Source organism: Labrus mixtus, chromosome 3, assembly GCF_963584025.1.
Source record: "Labrus mixtus chromosome 3, fLabMix1.1, whole genome shotgun sequence".
Taxonomy (NCBI): Eukaryota; Metazoa; Chordata; class Actinopteri; order Labriformes; family Labridae; genus Labrus; species Labrus mixtus.
This window is the reverse complement of record NC_083614.1, coordinates 23567500-23586747: the sequence shown is the minus strand read 5'-3', so window position 1 is coordinate 23586747 and position 19248 is coordinate 23567500. Positions and strand designations below refer to the sequence as shown.

Sequence of the window (19248 nt, the reverse complement as noted above, 5' to 3'; positions counted from 1 at the left end):
TAAATTAAATTACTTCCGTGTGCTTGTCATGTTCATGAGGGAAAGAAAGTTAATCTAGTCAGTGGATGGAGCTAACAGCAGAGTGACAGAAAGTGCACGGACATGTCTCTGTAATGTGACATCTATAATGAATTCATCGTTGTCTCCTGTGCTCTCTGCCCTGCCCGTACCCATCCCCCGGATGCACACAATTAACAGCAACAATAGAGCTGTCCCATCGCTGACGTATTGACTGGTGTCTTATTGACAGGTATAGGATCAAACGCATCATAATCCTAACTGATCGGCTGACCTCAGAAAAGTCTATCGACCAAGGATGGAGAGAAAAAGATGGCGACTGACTGTTTCTGATATCTTATCTGCTAGAGGCAGATTAACCTTCAAAAATAATAGATGTAAGAATTTGCATTTGAATATGGTTCAAATGTGGCACAGGACCAAGCAGCAGTGATTTGTAAATCTCATGGGAGCCCTTTTTTATCCAGGTCCAACATGGCCCTGAAATACAGCATTAATCTATTTTGCAGTGTATGACCGTGTACATTTCCAGACACCATGGTCTTTATTGTGCTTGAATACAAGTTTTGAAATTCACAGATGGGCCAGAAAGTCAATGATCTTTGAGTACATAGCTTTTAATGGTGTGAAAGTCCTCATAAGGCCTCAGCTTTCAGAGCGTTGCCAAAGCATTTCTATGCTTTGCCTCTGTCATATATACATGTGTATAAAGTGTCTCCCTGCTGACATGAGAAAAAGGTGAAAACTTTTCGACGAGGACAGGACATGGGTCCAGTATGAGCACCATCCTATAATTACATGCACTACATTCCTGCCTGTTACTGTCAGCTGCCACGGCTAACACATTTGGATAAGAATCAGAAATAGCATGCAGCTTTCCAAGAACTCTCCAAGAGTCTGATGTGCGGAGCTGAGAGCTATCCGTTCTGACCGCACGGCTAATGAGTAGTAGGACGATGATGGATGCCCAAACTGGGCAGGGCAAAACAACAGAGAGCAATTAAAGATCCTAAACCACAGCGCTGAAAGAGAGAACACGACTCATCCTGCAGTAAGTACAAGTCATTATTTGGCACTACTTTTTCAACGTGATCTTCCTCAGAAAAATTTTCACATGAGATCTGTTAACCAACTTTGGCCTCAAAATGTCAAAGAAAGTCTGACTTAGATTAGAATCTAATGAGTGTTTGTGTAAAAGCTGCACTACAGGTATTTATTCAGCGCCAGAGAAGATGCCGCGATAATGTTTGTGTCTGCTGGTAGAAAGATGATGACAGCGATAGAAGAGGTAGCTGAAAGTTCAGAGGAAAGTATATAGCAGTGTTTTGTACAAAAAGAAAAAAAGAAGCAAGAAATATTCAATCTCGAAAAAGGTGCATTGGGCTACCCTGATGTAGCTCAGTATGGAGCACCACACAGTGCAGCAGAGGAAGACACGTGGTTGGGAGCTCACACCGTCAATCAAAGTGATGGATGGGCACGGCAATGAGATTAAATGGTTGACTACAGTGGTCTCAAAAAGCCCCATGCAGGACAGATAACTGTTCATGTGGCTCATCACAGACTGTGACGCTGAGGCCACTCGGCATACCACCGCCCAAAATCAATATGTGGATGGGCTGCAGTTTGACATCAAGCTACCCACTCTCCATGAAGAGGGCTAACCCAACCCCCTTCATGGAGAGTGGGCTTTGAATTCTGACATGGGACATATGTAATAAAGGGAACCATTGGAAGGATTATGTGGTCAATACAATTTATAAGATGTCTTCAATCAATCAATAAATCAATCAATCAATCGTTATTTATATGGCGCCAATTCATAACAAATGTTATCATATTACAAAGGAGCAGGTATAATATCTTATTCTTTGTTATATTATCTACAAAGACCCAACATAAATCCATCATGAACACTAAGCAACATTTAGCAAAGTTACAGCGGCGAGGAAAACCTTCCTCTAAGAGGCAGAAACCTCAAGGTCATGTTGAACAGCCGTCTGCTGGAACTGTGTTGGGCTTGGAAAGTGGGATAGACTTTCTTGTGCATGAACAATACTGACAACATGGAGGTCCACTCCTAAATACACTGCGTCATCACGGGTACTTTTGTTTGGAAAATAATTAAAGTTCTGGTCTTTGACAAATTCCATTTAACCTCAGCTGTCCCATTTGAGTTAGGGGCAAACATTGTAAACCACAGCAAACAAAGTAGTCCTAATACCTTTAAACATCATGGTTGCTGGGGCACTGGTGGCGCAGTGGTTAGTGCGCACGCCCTCCTCCAAGCGGGCGGCCCAGGTTCAAAATGTCATCCCCACACCCTCTCTCCTTGATTTCTGACTCTATCTACTGTCTTATCTCTGGAATAAAGGCACAAAAAGCCAAAAAATAAATCCTAAAAAAATAAAAAAATAAATGGTTGCTGCAACAGTTGTAGTTGTCTAAATTTCCATTCTTATTTTTATTTTATTTTTTTAAATAAACTCCAATACCAATACAAATCAAAGTAAATAAATGAGATATGATAGCTGCATTCAATCGAAACATACCAATAAGTATTGTCAATGAGCTAGCCGAGGCCAGTAATTGGTACACATAAATAAAGCAGCCATATTCATGTGTCTCCCATGGCGTACAAGCAGAAATATCTTTAGTGAAAAAAAGGCCTATTATCAGTTCATATGTGTGTGAAATAAGGGTGTAGGAGGTCAAGAATCACCGTGTTGTGAACAGAACCTGACACCTCAATCCTCTTGCCACACACACACACACACACACACACACACACACACACACACACACACACACACACACACGCGCACACACACACACACACACGCACACGCACACGCACACGCACACGCACACACACACACACAATTACAGAAGGTCAGCTATTATCACACAGACAGGACAGTGCTGCTGCAGCATTGTTACACGGGTCAAAAGTGAGTCAAAGATTATGGATCAAAGCATTCACAGGGTCTTCTATGACACAATGTCAGAGATGTGTACCCTGCTCCTCATAAAGTTCGAGCTATTGATCAAGCAGATGGGATTCAGACCTTGAAAAATGTGTCTCTGTCTGCGTTTGAGCAATTTCTTAATTGATTCTTTCAAGAATAAATGCTTTCAACACACGCTACCTTTTCAAAAGCATGCGAAGGCAATGGCACACATGAATTGCTTTTGTTCACATGAATTCCTTTCACCAGGTCGTCATATGAAAAGATGTCACATAGTGCCTTTGTGTGTTGACAACTCCAACCATTCAGTGCAGCTCTATTGACGAGCCTTTGAGCAAAGACACACGGCTACTGGAAAGAGTGTCTAATTCAGGGACGAGAAGGGCAAGAAAGAGATGAACCAGTGGTTTTCTTTTTCTTTAGAAAGGAAGAAAAGAGAGATCATAAAGAAGATTCATATTTCACACGCAACTGTGCCAAGATCCCCGGCTCAAAAACGTATTTCCCTTTTTTATTTCCCTACAGATGGAGGTGAAAATGAGGAAGCTTGGGGGAATAACCACAAAAGCAATCAAAGAACATGCCAAAATAAAATCAGTACTCCGTAGCACAACAGTCAAATAAAAAGGGAAAAAGAAAGAGCTAGCCTCAGCCTTTACGCAATCTCTGTTTACATTCCTGCTCCAGCCCTGCTCTCCTCCTCCATATTGAGCGCCTGCCAATTTCCAGAATCCCCCTGGCTGTACAGCTTCTGACATCAGCTCCATGCTGCACGCGGGGCCTTTGACTCTAAAGCTCTGCAGTGCTCCACAGTCTAAATGAGCATGTAGTACACACTTGACTTGGCAGTGATTCAAAGCGCTGTGCCAAGTCAACTCACTGACTCCCCCCCCCCCCTCTGTTCCTCAGTCACACCTACCCTCTCTCTCCTCCTGAGCTCTTCCTCCTCCTCGCCACAGGAAGACTCCTGCAGTGGTCCGCCCATGCTGCCCCGGCCTTTTGTTTTCATGTCATGTATGAGACCCATTAACCTCCCGTTTTCTTTTTGTTAAACACAGATCGCTGCTCACAGAGGTTTCTCCAGGCACAGCAGCAAGAATGAAATGAAACCCCTGCACACCATCGTTAAAGAAAAAAAAAAAAAAAGGCCAGATGATTCACTTTTAAAGAAATTAAAATAGTTTGTTTCTCTGGAGTTATACCTCATCTTAGAGAGTTAAATCCCAACAAACTGGTCGGATTAAACTCAAAAGTGGTGTCTCGCAAACAGCAGGATTAAGCATAGACATAGCTGGGTAATTCTTTAACACAAAAGGACGGTGTGGATTTGGAGATATATGAAGGATAACTAATTAAGCAGATTAAAAAAGATTAAAGTGTTTTATTGTAAACAAATGAGTAAGAGCGTCTAGTGAGAATGGAGTAAGAAAAAAAACTATTGGAACATAAATTAAGTTTGTATTCATTCTGAAAATCAAGGCGGCTGTCAGTAGATTTCATTCCAGGTTTGTCTTTCAAGTATTTGTTTTACCTAAACGAATCCACAGCTGTAAAAATGCACGTCATTTAAAATGCAAAAAATACATGGTGCAGCCTCTACATACATACAACCCTTAGGTGGATCAAAAGGCCTGAATGAGACCACTGAGGAATATAAACCCAACAAGCACTTATCAGACAGCTGTATCAGCAAAAACCCGACCGGCAATCCCAATAAGTGTCACTCCCAATTGGCTCTCATTCAGGCTACACTTCCTGTAGTCAGTAACAGACCCCTCCCCCAACTCCCACATTGTGTGTGTGTGTGTGTGAGCAATTTAATGTTTAATGCCAGCTCCCCTCCATTCGCCCTGATCATGGTGAGTGCCATGAATTTTTAAAGACGTCCCTACTTTACTGTCCATCTGGGCTCCATCTGCCCAGCTGCTGGTGTTTAAAGCAGACAGAGACACAGGAGAGGAGACTTCAAAGGCTTGGCATGGCCTCTGGACCAGTTCTGGCCTGAGGAGGATATTGTTTATAAAAAAAATAAAAAAAAGGGCAGCAGAGTGGGACACCTTACCAGAGCATCGAAGAGGCTTCACATTAATGAAACCAGACGGTAATTCCACATGTTTCGTGGATAAAAAGCTGCTCTGAAGCCAGAAAACTACAGTGTACCTGGGACACAAACATGATAAATTAAAAGTATAATATGTGACATTTTAGACATTAAAATGCAGATACACATTTATCTTTAGTGAATATATCATTGAGTTATGACTTTCTGAGTGAAGTCGAGTGTAGTCAAACTCCCTCTGAGGCTCAACATTTTCATATGTATTTTTCCATGTGAACCCCCCTCCCTGTCCAACTGTGAGCCCTGCCACAGCGTGGGGGAAGAGAGACAGCCCCACTCAGGGACGTTGTTTGTCTAGTGTCGTTGTAAAAGCCCAACTTAAGGAGATCCAACGGACTTTCCGGGTCCAAAGAAAATACTTAGCTTGGTCTCTAAATACTTACAACAACTAAGAACCGAATCGATGCAAAAAAAAAAGCAGCGATAACAATGAATTGATAATGACTTGTCTTATTTATCATCATTATTCAACATAAATCAAAGAACGAGTCCAGCAAGCAAGCCAATTTGTTTAGCTAACATCTTCATGCCAGGCTTGAAAAGGAAGGTTAGGCTAGTAAATGTAGCCTACGTAGCCACTTTCGCGGGATACACATAGAAACACAAGCAGCATATCGGCAGTGTGGATGTGACATGCTAATCAGCAAAGGTGAAGCAGCAAAACTAAAGAAGCAAAAGACTGAAGGATGAACAAAGACTGTTTCCTAGGAACTGCTCCTCTTAGTAACTAACAGTTTTTGTTGTCCATATGCAAGTTTTTCTCTGTTATAGCTTGGCCTGATAAAATGTATGTATGTCTGTTTATCACGGGGGGGGGGAGGAAATAGATCTCTTTCCAAACCTCTCAGCATTTGAATGTTGGTTGATCTCGACAGATGCATGCAAGCTTATTGGTCGTACGATAGCTCTTGTACCATCAACTTAAAAGGAGTGTGTACAAAATGTAAAAATGCAGAGCTCAATGCAAGGAGTGATATTGATATGGACATTGAGAGGGTGATGATTTATGGGGCCAGCTCGAGGTTTGGGGGAGGGCTGAAATAACTCTTTTGAAAGGACACTCCACCAGCAAAGCAAATCAGTTTCAATTCCAAAATAATTCAAGGATGCTGGCATAATTTGATATGTGTATCAAACCGTGTCCTTAATTTAATGCTGCACACTCTGACATATATGACACCACTGGCACAGCACCTTTAATAATTTCATTAATTCACTTTTAACCACAGGGTAATTGAACATTGGAACAGACAGTGTGTCCTAGCTTGATTTAGTCTGACCCTTCATATGAGAGTGTGGAGAGAGGAAGGTGACCGACTTAACCAGCAGGAATGCAGATTGGGCCTTGGCTGATACACTCACACAGCCTCAGGGCAAAAAAAACACCTGAAGTGGAGTTCGTGAGATGTTTCCTCACTGACATGGCACCTTTGACCCAGGTAGAGTTAAAAAATGAATGAACTTGTTCATGGACATTTTTCACTGAATATTTGATGTTGAATTCCTTTCACTGGTTAGACTTAATGTTCTTTCTAATATGGATTCATTCCTTTAGTACTCCACTTGTTATGAGTGTGATGTTGGGTTACTTGTTCCCACACATATTCTCTTTTACCTCCCCCTCTGTCTTTTCAATTTCTCTTTTAAAGGAAGGAAGTCTCCCTGTTTTTGCCCCTTAAGTGTTTTTTTAAGAAGAGGTACTGTGGACATTGTCAGGGTCCGTAGTTGTTGTGCACATTATAGACATTGTATGCTATACTGTGCTCTATAAAGGAACTGGCTGAAGAAAGAAAAGGACATTACTCCGTTGGGAAGACATCTGACTGCAGCAGACTGATAGAGGCACGCAGGGTTTCTGCTGAGGATCTGGAGTTTGTAGTGGCCACATTATCACCCTCCCTCAGGCACATTCCAACAGCCTCCACCCACCTGCCCAAAATAAACTGTACCGCGTTAACCCCTTCCTCCCCGCCCTGTGACCTCCAAAAAAACACACACACATTTAATTCCAGAACACATGGAAGTGTAAAATGTTTGTATCATTGATAGCTTGAGGCCTTATTCAGTTTTAAAAGGATTCTGCTTTGACAATGCGTGATCCACTTTACTGCCCATGATTGTTATCTCCAAAATCTAACAGTCGAGACCCTCCTTTAGTCCTTTGAGTGTAAAGAAAACTCAGACATTCACAATGAACTAATTTCTCTTAAAGGGATATGACTCAGCTTGTCTGTTTTCGGGTTGATGCATATAAATGATGCTTCTTCACACGTCTGCTTAAACTGCAGCAGCTGGATAGTGAATAATGAATGCGTATGAATATATTACACTATATTCTAAGAATAGTTGTGAGAGGTCCTGTTGTAGCTTTTTCCTTGTTGTGTTGTTTTGCACAGTGAAAAACCTTGGACAACCGTGTCTCGGCAACATCCAGGGCCACTGAGCCTAGTGCCAATGCGCCCTAATAGGTACAGCAGTCAACAACAAAAGATGAATATTTATTAGCTTTGAATGCATATAAATGTTTATGATGTTTTAAAATATCATTGTAAAATATATAAAAGACAGTGTGCTTCTGTTTTTTTTTAATGAGATAAATGAGAGATGCAAAAGTCAAATGTGTACTTTCATTCATAATTCACACTTTCAATATGATTTGAAGGTTTTACAATTCTTAACACCCTTAACCTCCTGAAAGAGCAAAGGGAGTGTGGACGTTTGCACTGAGAATGCATCAGATAGTCAGTTCTGTACTGTGTCCATTTCACATGACGAGAAGAAACCACTAATGGTACTTTCGGATGGAAAAAAAAGCAGCAGAAGAAAAATGGCACCCACTAAATACAAATTAAGACTGAAATCACTGAGTTTGATTTTGCATGTGGTTAGAATTATCAGGGGAGGGACCGTCTTCCTCATAACAGGTCTGTCATTTTTGCTTTACCCACTGCAGACACAGCACTTTGGCGGAGGATTCAGAGGGAAAAGCTGCAATTATTACTAATCACCGTAATCATCCAAGCCCTAAAATTCACCCTGTGTGAATAATATGCAGGAGTGAAATTCTGGATTGACAACATTATAGCCTCTGAGCAGTAAGGAGGATGGGAGCAGCGACTCTCTGAAAACAGATGTGGCAGCTGTTGCTCTATTTCTTTTATCATTTTAAAACACAGAGGGCTTGAAATGACGGTTTATAGTTTCTGCTCCTTCTCTGGAGGAGCTGTACAGGCGTTACATACGTTTAATCAACAATGGATTGGGAAACACTATCTTAACAGCCACGATACTGGCTCTCTCGATTACATAACCGTCGGTGACTGACTGACATGTCATGATAAAAAAGCACTATATGTCCTCCCTGACACATGAAAACCACCAACTGTTCACACAAAGAATTTTACAGAGGGAGGGGCGCACTATTTCGAGAAACAGAGCACAGCTTTTCAGGGCAGTTTTATTCCCTACACTCTTTAATTACATGAAATAGGCCTGAAATTACAGAACCTGTGGCTGGGTTTAAAAATGAAGCACATGTAGCCAGCGTGACTTCTACTGAGGTTAATTTGCCTCTAACATAATAAGGGCTTCATATAAAACACTGACAAACAACTCCAAAATCAGGATTAATAAAGAAAATAAACTGCTGCTCATACCGTCACACATGTTGTTCTATGGGTGGAAATATTGCTACCAAACATGACAGCATTTGCTTTAAGAAAGCAGCTTCCATTGAATCATATGTGCTGCTTTTACATTAAATGGGGGCTCTGGAGATGACATCATTTAATCTAGCTAAAGTATTTTGGAACAAAATCATAGGCAGGTTATCGATTCATTATTGAAAAGATTCAATAAAAGATATTAACAAGATGTTTCAGTATCTCTCAAACTTTTGATTTTTTATAAAAGTGGAGGGCATTTTCATCTTAAAGAGCCCATATTCTGCCCTTTTTGGGGTCCGTATATTTAATCTATGTACCTACTTTTGTACGTTCACAATAGCTAAAGTCCGAAAAAAGTGTCTGTTTTCATGTACTGCTCCTCCTTGCTCCCTCTACACTCTGAGTCCGTCAGCTGCACTCTGTTGAGCTCCCACTGTTAGACCCCATGTGGGCCAAGTCTGCTCTGATTGGTCTGCCGATCCGCTCTGTCGTTATTGGTCAGTTGCTCAGCACGCTTCTCGGAAATTTCAACATGAGCTGCAGGGCTTGCCACAACGAGCCAATGGACTTAGATCAGTGATCTCACACTGACAATGACGCCGCACTGACAAACTTTTATCGAGGGGGGCTAGAACCGAGCGTTACATGCGGCTAAGGCTGCAGCTAACAGGAGGACGTAGGAGAAGTTTGAATTTTTGCACATAGATGTGCCTAAACATGCACAGGACACTTGGAAAACACACTAAAGAGCATATAAAACCAGAAAAAAGCATAATATGGGACCTTTAACATTTCCTTCCATATTTTATTATTTATTATTTAAGTTCTTGCTATTTTCGCTTTATTTCCTTTAACTGTTTTTTACAATACACCAAGTCAAATTCCTTGTTTGTGTAAATGTACTTGGCAATAAAAAACGATTCTGATTCTGATTTGTCCACACGCACACCATTAATGTGGCAAATGAGGCACAAAAAAAAAGCGAAGAAATGCAGCATTAAACACTGACTACTTGAGTTTTTCTATCATAAGTAGCCACCAGTGAGGGGACTTTACTGCTCATGAGTCTCTCACCAGCAGCCCTCCATCTAAACTTAGCTGTTGACAGACTTAAATCTCTTCACGTAAACAGCCCGTCTTATTCCACTGGGGCCTCCCTCATAATATCCAGCCCACTAGCATGTTTACAGTAAACGCCTGCATGGTAAAGCTGTTAAAATGTTGCCTGAGCCACCGCCCCCCCGCCCCCCCCCATCGCCTCCCTCTGCCCTTGGCTTCTCTTCCTCAGCAAGCAGCGCTATTCGTGACAGGAAATGACTTTTTTTTCAAACTCTTTGGTCATATAAGTTAGGAAATGTCAAATGTCAGTGAGCCCCAAGCTAAATCTTAAGAAAAATCGTTTTTTTTAGAACCACTTCTTTCACGGATCTAACAGCGTCATGTGGCCACACAAACTTTTAAGTTGATCTATAATTCATTAACATGTTCTTTTCCACCTTTTGTCAAAGACTTACATCAAAATAAGAGATACAGAAGAACATACATCATAGTACAAATAAAAGCAGAGGAAAATCAGATGAATGAAGTAAAACACCAGCATCCTACCTGTCTGAATTGCTCCTCGTAGGTCCATTCTCCGTGGTCCTGTGCACTCAGGTGGCCATGAGTGGCGTGCGGAGGGAGGATGGCGACACGGGGCTCCTGGTCGACGCTGGGGCGGGCTTTTAGCAGCTGAGAGTGCGGATGCAGCTGACGGTGGGGCAGCAGGAGGATACCCTTACCAGGAGCTACTGCACTGTGGCCGGTTGGCAGACCCTCTTCCGCCAAGTCGTCGTCGAAGTCTTCCTCCATCTCGCCTTCAAAGTCGTCCTCGTCCCATTTCTGCTTACTGTGAGATGAAAAACAGATTTGTATAAATGAAGAGAAGTAGAGAAGAAAACGTTTGAGGGCTACCTGATCAAGTAGATAAAGTACTTACATCTGCTCCTCCTCATCCGACCCCATCATGTCTTTGTAATGCTCTGGCCCTTCATCATTGTCATCATCATCATCCTCGCCGCCGCTGCTGCTGCGTTCTGACATGGGACTATCTGAAACCCTCTGCAGCCCAGCAGCCACCGCACGCATGGCCGCCAGAGCTGCCATCTGGGCCTGCTCTGCCTCAGGGGCCGGGCTCCCCATCGGCTCGTCCCCTCCTCCTCCACCTGTGCGGATCTGAGTGTGCTGTGCGGCTGCTTGCTGCTGAAGCTGCTGCTCCATTAGCAGCTTGGCCCTCTGCTGCCTATGCAGGTTCTCCATGACAGCCTGCAGCTTCATCTCCAGGGAGAGCGGCTCGGCGTTAAAGCTGCCTCCCCCGCTGAAGGAGCAACCAATGAAAGGCCCAGGCAGGGGGACGACGGTCAATCCTTTTGTCCAGGGAGAGGAGATCGCCAAACGTGCCTTTACTGAAGCAGCTACAGTTGCTTGGGTATGTGGGTCCTTGAGGAGGAGTGGAAGAACGAGGAAGAGGAGGAGGAGGAGGAAGAGGAGGGGGGTTGCTCAGAGCTCTGAGACATGCAGTCAGCGGTCAGTAGCAGCTATGGTGGAGACAGAGGCCTCTCTCTTGTCTCGATGGGTTTTCCTGCAGTCAGGGGGAAACTGAGGCCGGTAGCAGAGCTAGAGTGCACGGCGTTCAAAAAGGCACAAGTTTTGGAAGCCAAGACGGCAGGACAACAGTGTAGCGAGACACTACAAAGACCTAAAGGGGAGAGAAAGAAAAAAAAAACTGTCAGACTGCTACTTCCCCCGTCTGCTAAAACCGTTTCCTTCAGGTGAAGAGTAAAATATTTTTTTCGTTGACTTTCCCCTCAAAGCAGCACGTTAATCAAATATGTCTCTTTTTTTTTTTTAAAAACCTCAACTTTCCATTCAGTTTGTCACAGAATTGGACATTTCTAAAACGCTCTGCTCTGTTTTCATATTGTTCAAATAAGTCGAGAGAACAGTCTTTTCTGTGTGTGTTATTTATGGTTCCTTTGTTTCAATAAGAGAATTAGGCAACGTTGCTGGATGACACAACAAAGAACATCATGTTTTTAGATAAACTAGATCTATCACTGTATCACTTTTTAAGAGTTGCAGAAGAGCAGAAAACGAGAGCGGTGACCACGAGAACAGGCTTGTAAATTATAATCACAAGTGAAAATTGAAAAAAATTGAAACAATGATGAAATGCCAAATTTTGCTCACTGCTTTTACATTTCAGTGTGAAATCCATATGAAGCTTCGACATCCAGCCCATGTGTCAATTGTCTGTTGTGCAACATGTGCAGCGCTGCTCACACAATTAGACTCTACAAGCTGCTCACACCGGACAGAAGACTTCAACCTCAACATTAAGAGGAAGTGAAATCACAGAGAGAACTGCCACTTTCCTCACCTGGTTGGCTCACAGCTTACATGACTAACAGCCCAAGAGGGAAAATAAGCAGCGTCAGACAGCTTTGTCTCGAGGCAGACACCATTCATATTCGGAGGTTAGACTTAGCTCAGGTATGACTGCTGAGTTTTCCCCTGAAATGTATTTTACTAATAAGAAACAAACAGGGAGGATTTTTTTTTAATCACCTGATGTGGGCGGAAAGTTTCCTCTAACAAACTAGTGCCTAGGTATGCAAAATACGGTTGCACAATATGACAGAATAAATCATATTTGGATCATTTCAAAAGATTTTCTGACTCACGATGAGCAGGGATGATCATTTTGGCAAAACGTTTTTTACTGGAAGGAACATTAAAGCCATGACAATGTGGCTGTCTGTACCACAATTCTGCAGACCACAATCTTGCAGCTCTAACAAAAATCAGACTCTTTTATATGCAAGATCTCACCATTCTCGTATCTAAGGTGTCTGTTACCACTGATGCCACATATACGTACACATTCACTACAGGGAGAGTAACGGTAGATCCTGCCCCCTCTGTTTCCGAAGTACATGTTGAAAATGTTTCTCCCATCAGTCAGTCAGAGATAAGAGCAGCACACAGAGTCAAGAACATGTGGGGAAATTAATTCTGAGTGCAGGTGTCAGACCCGCTGTGGGACCAGTCATGACAGGAGGCAGCAGTGACTGTATGTATGCCTCAACTCATTCAGATACACTGACTAATACAGGACAGACTTGAGGAACCACCAGCTGCCCTGATATTCTCAAGACTCCAGATTTGGACTTGGACAATGCATAAATAAATGAATTAAGGGTTAAAGTTGTGTTTTTGTCAGTGTTACAAGCTTACCAACCACAATGTTCTGATATTTAGTTTCTAGGTCACTGGAAAACCACAGTTATAAAGATAGAGAATAAAGTATATTGTTGAAGAGACAGTACATATTCTAAATGTGATTATTTTACACATTTGAGAATATTTCTTCAAGAATTATCAGACTGTTTTGAGTCTATACTGACCCTATATATATATATATATATATATATATATATATGACCCTTATTACAGCTGTACATATCTATATATATGTAATAAAAGGTACATATTAACCCAATTTTTATTCAAATCAGGGGGGAATATACACAAATATGGGATCCTTTTTAAAAAAAAGTACATTTATATTCACTAAACATCAAGAGTTACCTAAAATGAGTAATCCTTTGTATGATTGGAAACTGTGCACTTTATGCACTTCTGCACTTTTACCCATGCACCATGCATTTGCACTTTAAATGTATTGTCTATGTTTTATTCAGTATATGTGACTATCCCTGCAACCAAATCTACTTATGTGTACAAATAAAGTAACCTGAACCTGAAAAAGACCTACATCTTATATTTCCGTCTTAAGGAAGAATCAACAAGAGGATTTGCTGGAAAAAAAAGAAAAGAAAAAAAGCCCATTCTCAATTAAACACCAAACTTGCTGCAATCAGCAAACAGTTAGTCAGATGTCTGAACCACAAGATGAAATGTATAAGCACAAAGTTCTGCCGATGCAGCAAAGAGCCTCAAAGGTGTTAAATAAAACTTAACACACTGTAAAAAAAGAGTGTATGAAGGCATCCTATTCACGCAACAATTCTACACCACAGCATGCACAAGAACAAACACTATGCTATGGCTGTATGTACCCAAAATGTTGCGCAAGGAAACAAGAGCTGTGAAACTTGTGTTTCTTCAGTGGGTGAAGGAAGTGACAACTGACTGAGCAGATGCAGCGTGGCAGCCGACAGATACTCAATATTGATTCATTACATTCTTTACAGGCGATAGAGGCACAACTGAAGGGCTGCAGTTGTCAGATAATGAATAGGACCAGTATAAGCAGGATTAAAATATCCTATACCTAACTGGATCTGGTCTGACTGAGAGACAACCTTTCTCTGTCCTACTTACTGTGAGAAAAAAAAATGACACTGGGTTCAGAAGGACACAGAGAAACATGGATGGCACCAAAGGAGAGTCAATTAATTCTGCATTAAGTGACACAGGCAAATTCACTTTAGAACAGCTCATACATGCTCTGTTTGAATGTGGAAAATACATTACTTAACATGTCAGGTAGCCAAACTTGTGTGCAAATAAAAAGATATGTTGCCCTCTTTCCCCATCCCTCACATATCTGTCATTTCAAAGAAATAAGTTATTACAACAAAGCTCTTATGTGGACTCTTCCGTTGCAGAGAGAAGCAGAAGTGGTCTCTTTGTTTCATGTCACTATTCGTCTCAGGCAACATGATTTCAGATATAAATGGTGCAAATTACATTGCACCACTACACATGTTCCCACTGCTTCCCCAAATGAGGGGGAAGATTTGATGCTTATAAAAACCTTTTATTAACACAGAACTAGATGCAGACTACAAACCAAAGACAGAGAAGACCCCTATGCTTTGTGTAAACACAGCATTTCCAGAGAGCAGAGCAGTCACACAATGATACTCATTAACACACACGGTGTCAAAATAATGCTTTAGGAAGCTGGTAGTACAGAGACCTGAACCTTTCTGAGTTTGTTTGTTGTGCAAATGGGCCGAAAGCTCCCTTTAGTATCTCCTTCTCACACCATATGAATAACTAGACCTTGGCTGGAGTGATAAGACATTTAATATCTAACTCATAGTATAGCAGAAACCAAGCAGCTTCAGAGGTGGATGGAAGAATTCCCCTTAAAACCCCCTTGTGGTCCTGTATAGTACAGTAACCAAAGTGGTACATTACCAGTGTAATATTTGGGTCAACTCTTGAAAATCGAATTCCCTCAGGACAGTGGCAAGCTCCTCTGTGAAGATCTTTCAAAGCAGTGGTTCTCACCTTGTGGGTCGGGACCCAAAAGTGGGTCGTGGAGTCGTTTTTAGAATTTTCTTTTGTCGATTAGTAAATAAAGAACTTTTAACTTTTGTACCGTCTGCAGTCCAAACCGCACAACCTGCATTAAATAAATCCGATTGGTTGAAAAATATCAGAAATTTGTTTGTCCTCTGACGCTAGACCAGTTGAGAACCCCTCTTTAAAGGGTTTCCACGTGCAGGTTTCAGGATGAGTACTTTGAAACTTCACCAAGACGATGATGACTACCTATGCTTATCCAAAATAATAACAAAGCAAAAGCAAACTTTGAGTTAAGGTTTCCTTGAACCAATCAGAGGTCCAACACTTTCTCTTTAATTGATTCATATTTTCCATCCGAAATGATAAACACACACTCAATTTGCTTCCTAACCGTCACCTGCTCTGTAACATTGATCTCTGACCTCATTGGGATGGAAGACGTAAAATGTGTAAAACACTGCGGTAAAAAGCTTCACATGATACGACCTTATAGACCATCTCTCATATTGCAGAGCAGTCTATAAGACCCTATAAGACCCTCTTTAACACCTTAATTGGCTAAAGAGACGCCGGCCATGTGGGTTAGGTGGCAGGGGGGACTTGTGGCAGCGCAGGAGGAGGAGCTACCAGGACAGAAACTTTGAGAGTTGGCTGGAAGAAGGCGGAATGAGAGCTAAAGGGTTAATCCTCTTCTTCTTTTTTTTTTTTTAACCCACTTTTGAGAGGCAGAAGATTGCAAGGTCTGAGCAAACACTGAGCGATAAGAACCAGAGCTAAGGGTCTAATTCCAACGAGATAAAGAGACCCACAGCACCTCACACACATGCACACACACATATATACACACATGTACGTCTAACTACCTGCATAGACATTAGGTTTGTTAAATGGACTCTAGAAAGAGCAGTGAAGCTCTCTACTGCAAAGAACCATGCTAGACTAATTGTGGCCTTTTTTTATAACTCAAAACCCCACGGCAGTGTTTGTATAATCCTAACATGTGGAACACAACATGTGTGCTGTAAAATAGATTTCATCGTGCAGCAAAAAGGAGCTGAAAATCCTCTTGGGCTTAAACAGTGAGGTGCTCACTCTGAGGGTTGTTCAAGCCCTGATGCAGGTACCTTTCTTGAATCTAAAGCAAATAAAGTTTTCCTTTCATCTTATGTGCTGAATGAGCAAATTATAATAAGATTATTGTTATTATTATTCATCTCAAGGCATTAAATTGAACCTGTTTTGCTTGATGGGTAAATCACAGAGAACCAGATTCTCAGTGGTTAATGATTTTCATATCCTTCTAGAGAGATCTCTTTTTCGGCTCCACTTCCTATAGATTAAATGTAAATCGGTGTGGGAGGTGCTAGAGCGTGCTGATGTAGTGTGAGTCTCTGCTTGTCTTTCTTGCTGTTCTGTTCTTTCTTTATCAAATTAGCTGCTGTGTTCGTGGTCCTGCCACACTTGCTTCGAATGAAAGACTCAAAACCTGACGTGTACTCTGCAGGTGATTTCTATGATAAGTGAACGTGTGGATGGAAGTCTGTTGTCAGGTTTTATCACATCACTCAGCACTGTTGTCATGCAGCATGTGTCAGTGTGTACTTGTGGCTATGTTAGCGGTGTAACAGGCTCTGTACTGATGCTATCGACAAACATTCTTGAACAAACATAATACTTTTTTGTTTTTTTGGTACTTAAGTCGGTAGCTGTTATGACACTGATAAGTCATCCAATCCTGGAACACAGATATCAGTTTAGTCACAAAGATACAGAATACTGCACTGAACAATTGCAGAATGATAATAACTCCAAAATAAGATATGTTTTTTTTTTTTAAAGGAGCTTTAGAAAGAATGATCTACAAACTCTAAGTGTTCTGCAGCTTGCAAAACATAGGGTCAATGCATGCATTGATAACAGAATCAAACTACTGAGGACCTGGGGGGCGCTGGTGACCTAGCGGTTGGTTTGTGGGCCTCATGTACAGAGACTGTGGTCCTTGAAGTGGGCAGCCCAGGTTTGAGTCCAACCTGTGGCTCCTTTCCCACATTTCATTCCCCACTCTCTCTCTCTCTCTCTCTCTCTCTCTCCCCGCTTTCCGACTCTGACCACTGTTCTGTCTCTAAAGACTAAAATAGCCCCCTCAAAACATCTAATAAAATGGAAATAAAAATACTAGGACCTGAGGGGGAAAAGACAGCCACGCCTTTCTAACTTTCTAACTTCAAGCTCTTTGTAAGTTAATTTCTGTTTACGTCCGTGTTTACATAAATACCTTCAAGAGCAAATAAAGTATCTTAACATGTAAATTTCTCAGCTTTCATATTGTCTTATCTTCAACAGAAAAACAGCAACAAACCGCTAACAATGTTTGCTTTGCACGAAGACATAATGTGCTTAAATTAACGGCTCTGGGCTCTTTCCTTCAGCTAAAATCAAGCAAGGGTGGTGTCTCCGTTTTCCAAGGAGAGGTTACTGATAAATCTACAACGGGGCAGTTTGGGGAAATGAACTTTAAAGTCGCTCTGCATGCAAGCATTGCTTTAAAAATGAAATACATTACGATTTCAATCCTAAATTGGGTTTATATCAAATTGAATTCCGTTTAATTTAAAAACAAATATTGGTGCTTTATTCTTATATCAAGGGATTTGTTGGCATTCATTTTGTTTTTGAACTTTAGTTCTTGTCACCACTGGTTAGCAGACAGAAGTTAAAGAGTCACTGTGCATGGAGAAGCCAAACAGAAGCCATTCATGATCCTTTCTACTAAAAAGGAAGCATAAAACAAGAAGTCGGTCAGTGGTGCTGGTCTTGATTATGTGACCCTCTCTCACATTCCTTGCAGTATTACTTCTCAAGGCAATAACACAGGCTCCATTGAGCCCCACTGCACCAACAACTAGATCATTGAGGAAGTGTCGCACAGGCTCGTCACGCACTCTCTCCGCTGACCTCTCACAGTGAGCCAAACCTGATTAGCCCCAGCTATGCCATAAATTAAGCGGGCATAGAGCAAAAATAATCCACTGATCCACTTCTCTGCATGGAGATCTGTGGCTATCTATCAAGCAACAAGAGTCAGCTGTAGGAAAGAAGATTGCCGCAAATGACTTTTGGTAAATGGCGTGACACACTGTTTGGCTTCACCATACAGTGTTTGCTGTAGTAAATAGTGTTATTTAATGTTTTTCACACTGAAATGAGTGAAAAAAGACAGAAAAAAGGACTTCATGTTCTTCTTCCAGATGTGTAACTTCAGAGTGTATTGTTGGATTGGATTATTAGATGAGTATAAAGCACCATTTATGTTCATTACTGAGGCATTGGAGAATCATTGAGCGCTGCAGGCTGATGATGATTGATTTATTTGAGACAACTCTCTTATATAGGGATATATGTGTGTATGTGTTTGTATGTGTGTGTGTGTGTCTTAAAGACTGTCAGACAGAGTACACATAGGGAACATTATTCTGTGCCGTAGGGAAGAACTTCCTCTAAAGACAGGAAAAGTCATCAGATAAAGAGTTAAAAAAAAAGAAGCTTTCTGCTGATTCAGCTGAAATGTTTGCTGCCTTGCTGGTGGATATTGACCTCCCCATGCTTCAGCCATGTTACAGCTTCTCTTTACATGGAGACTGAATTATTATGAGAGCAAACATAAATCTCTTGTGTTGACAGCTCTGCTGGAGAAACACAGGCTGTTTTAAAAGAAAGTGAATGCTGACATTACTAGGGAAACACTGGACTCCTTACGTCAGTGTGTCTTCATGTTGAACTCTGTTCCAGCTGAGATGTTAGTCCACCTACAGTTAGTAAGCTGTCCTGGACTTCAAAAGTTCAATCACAATTTCTGATTCCATTTTGACAAAATGTCTACTACATAAAAACAAGGAGGTTCTGTCTGGATTTATTTCTGTAGGTTAACAGTAAGACAGCTGGATTTTTACCACTGGAGTTCAGATGATAGAAAAAAACAAGCTACGAGACAAACTAAAGTCCAGCATAATGACATGTTTTGCTATTTTTACCACAATAATTGCAATTGCTAGGAAAGCCCAAGTATTAATAAACTACGCCAAAGTTGCAAGCCTTCAACGTCACCTTCAATTTGCCTGCTCTCAGTTTAAAGTGGGGCTGTCAGGATTAACTAGTT

At 41.5% G+C, this 19248-nt stretch overlaps 1 protein-coding gene across 2 annotated transcripts in view; it reads right to left on the bottom strand.

Annotated features, from left to right (window-relative positions):
• The window catches only part of arid3a (AT-rich interactive domain 3A), a 46113-nt gene that overhangs the window by 20571 nt on the left and 6294 nt on the right, over nucleotides 1-19248 (bottom strand). For both annotated transcript variants that reach the window (XM_061033880.1, XM_061033881.1), the window contains exons 2-3: nucleotides 10750-11508; nucleotides 10377-10659 (exon numbers count right to left, since the gene is read on the bottom strand). In XM_061033880.1, the coding sequence (XP_060889863.1) occupies nucleotides 10377-10659; nucleotides 10750-11087 (621 nt within the window). In that variant the 5' untranslated portion in view covers nucleotides 11088-11508. The remainder of the gene's footprint in view (nucleotides 1-10376; nucleotides 10660-10749; nucleotides 11509-19248) is intronic.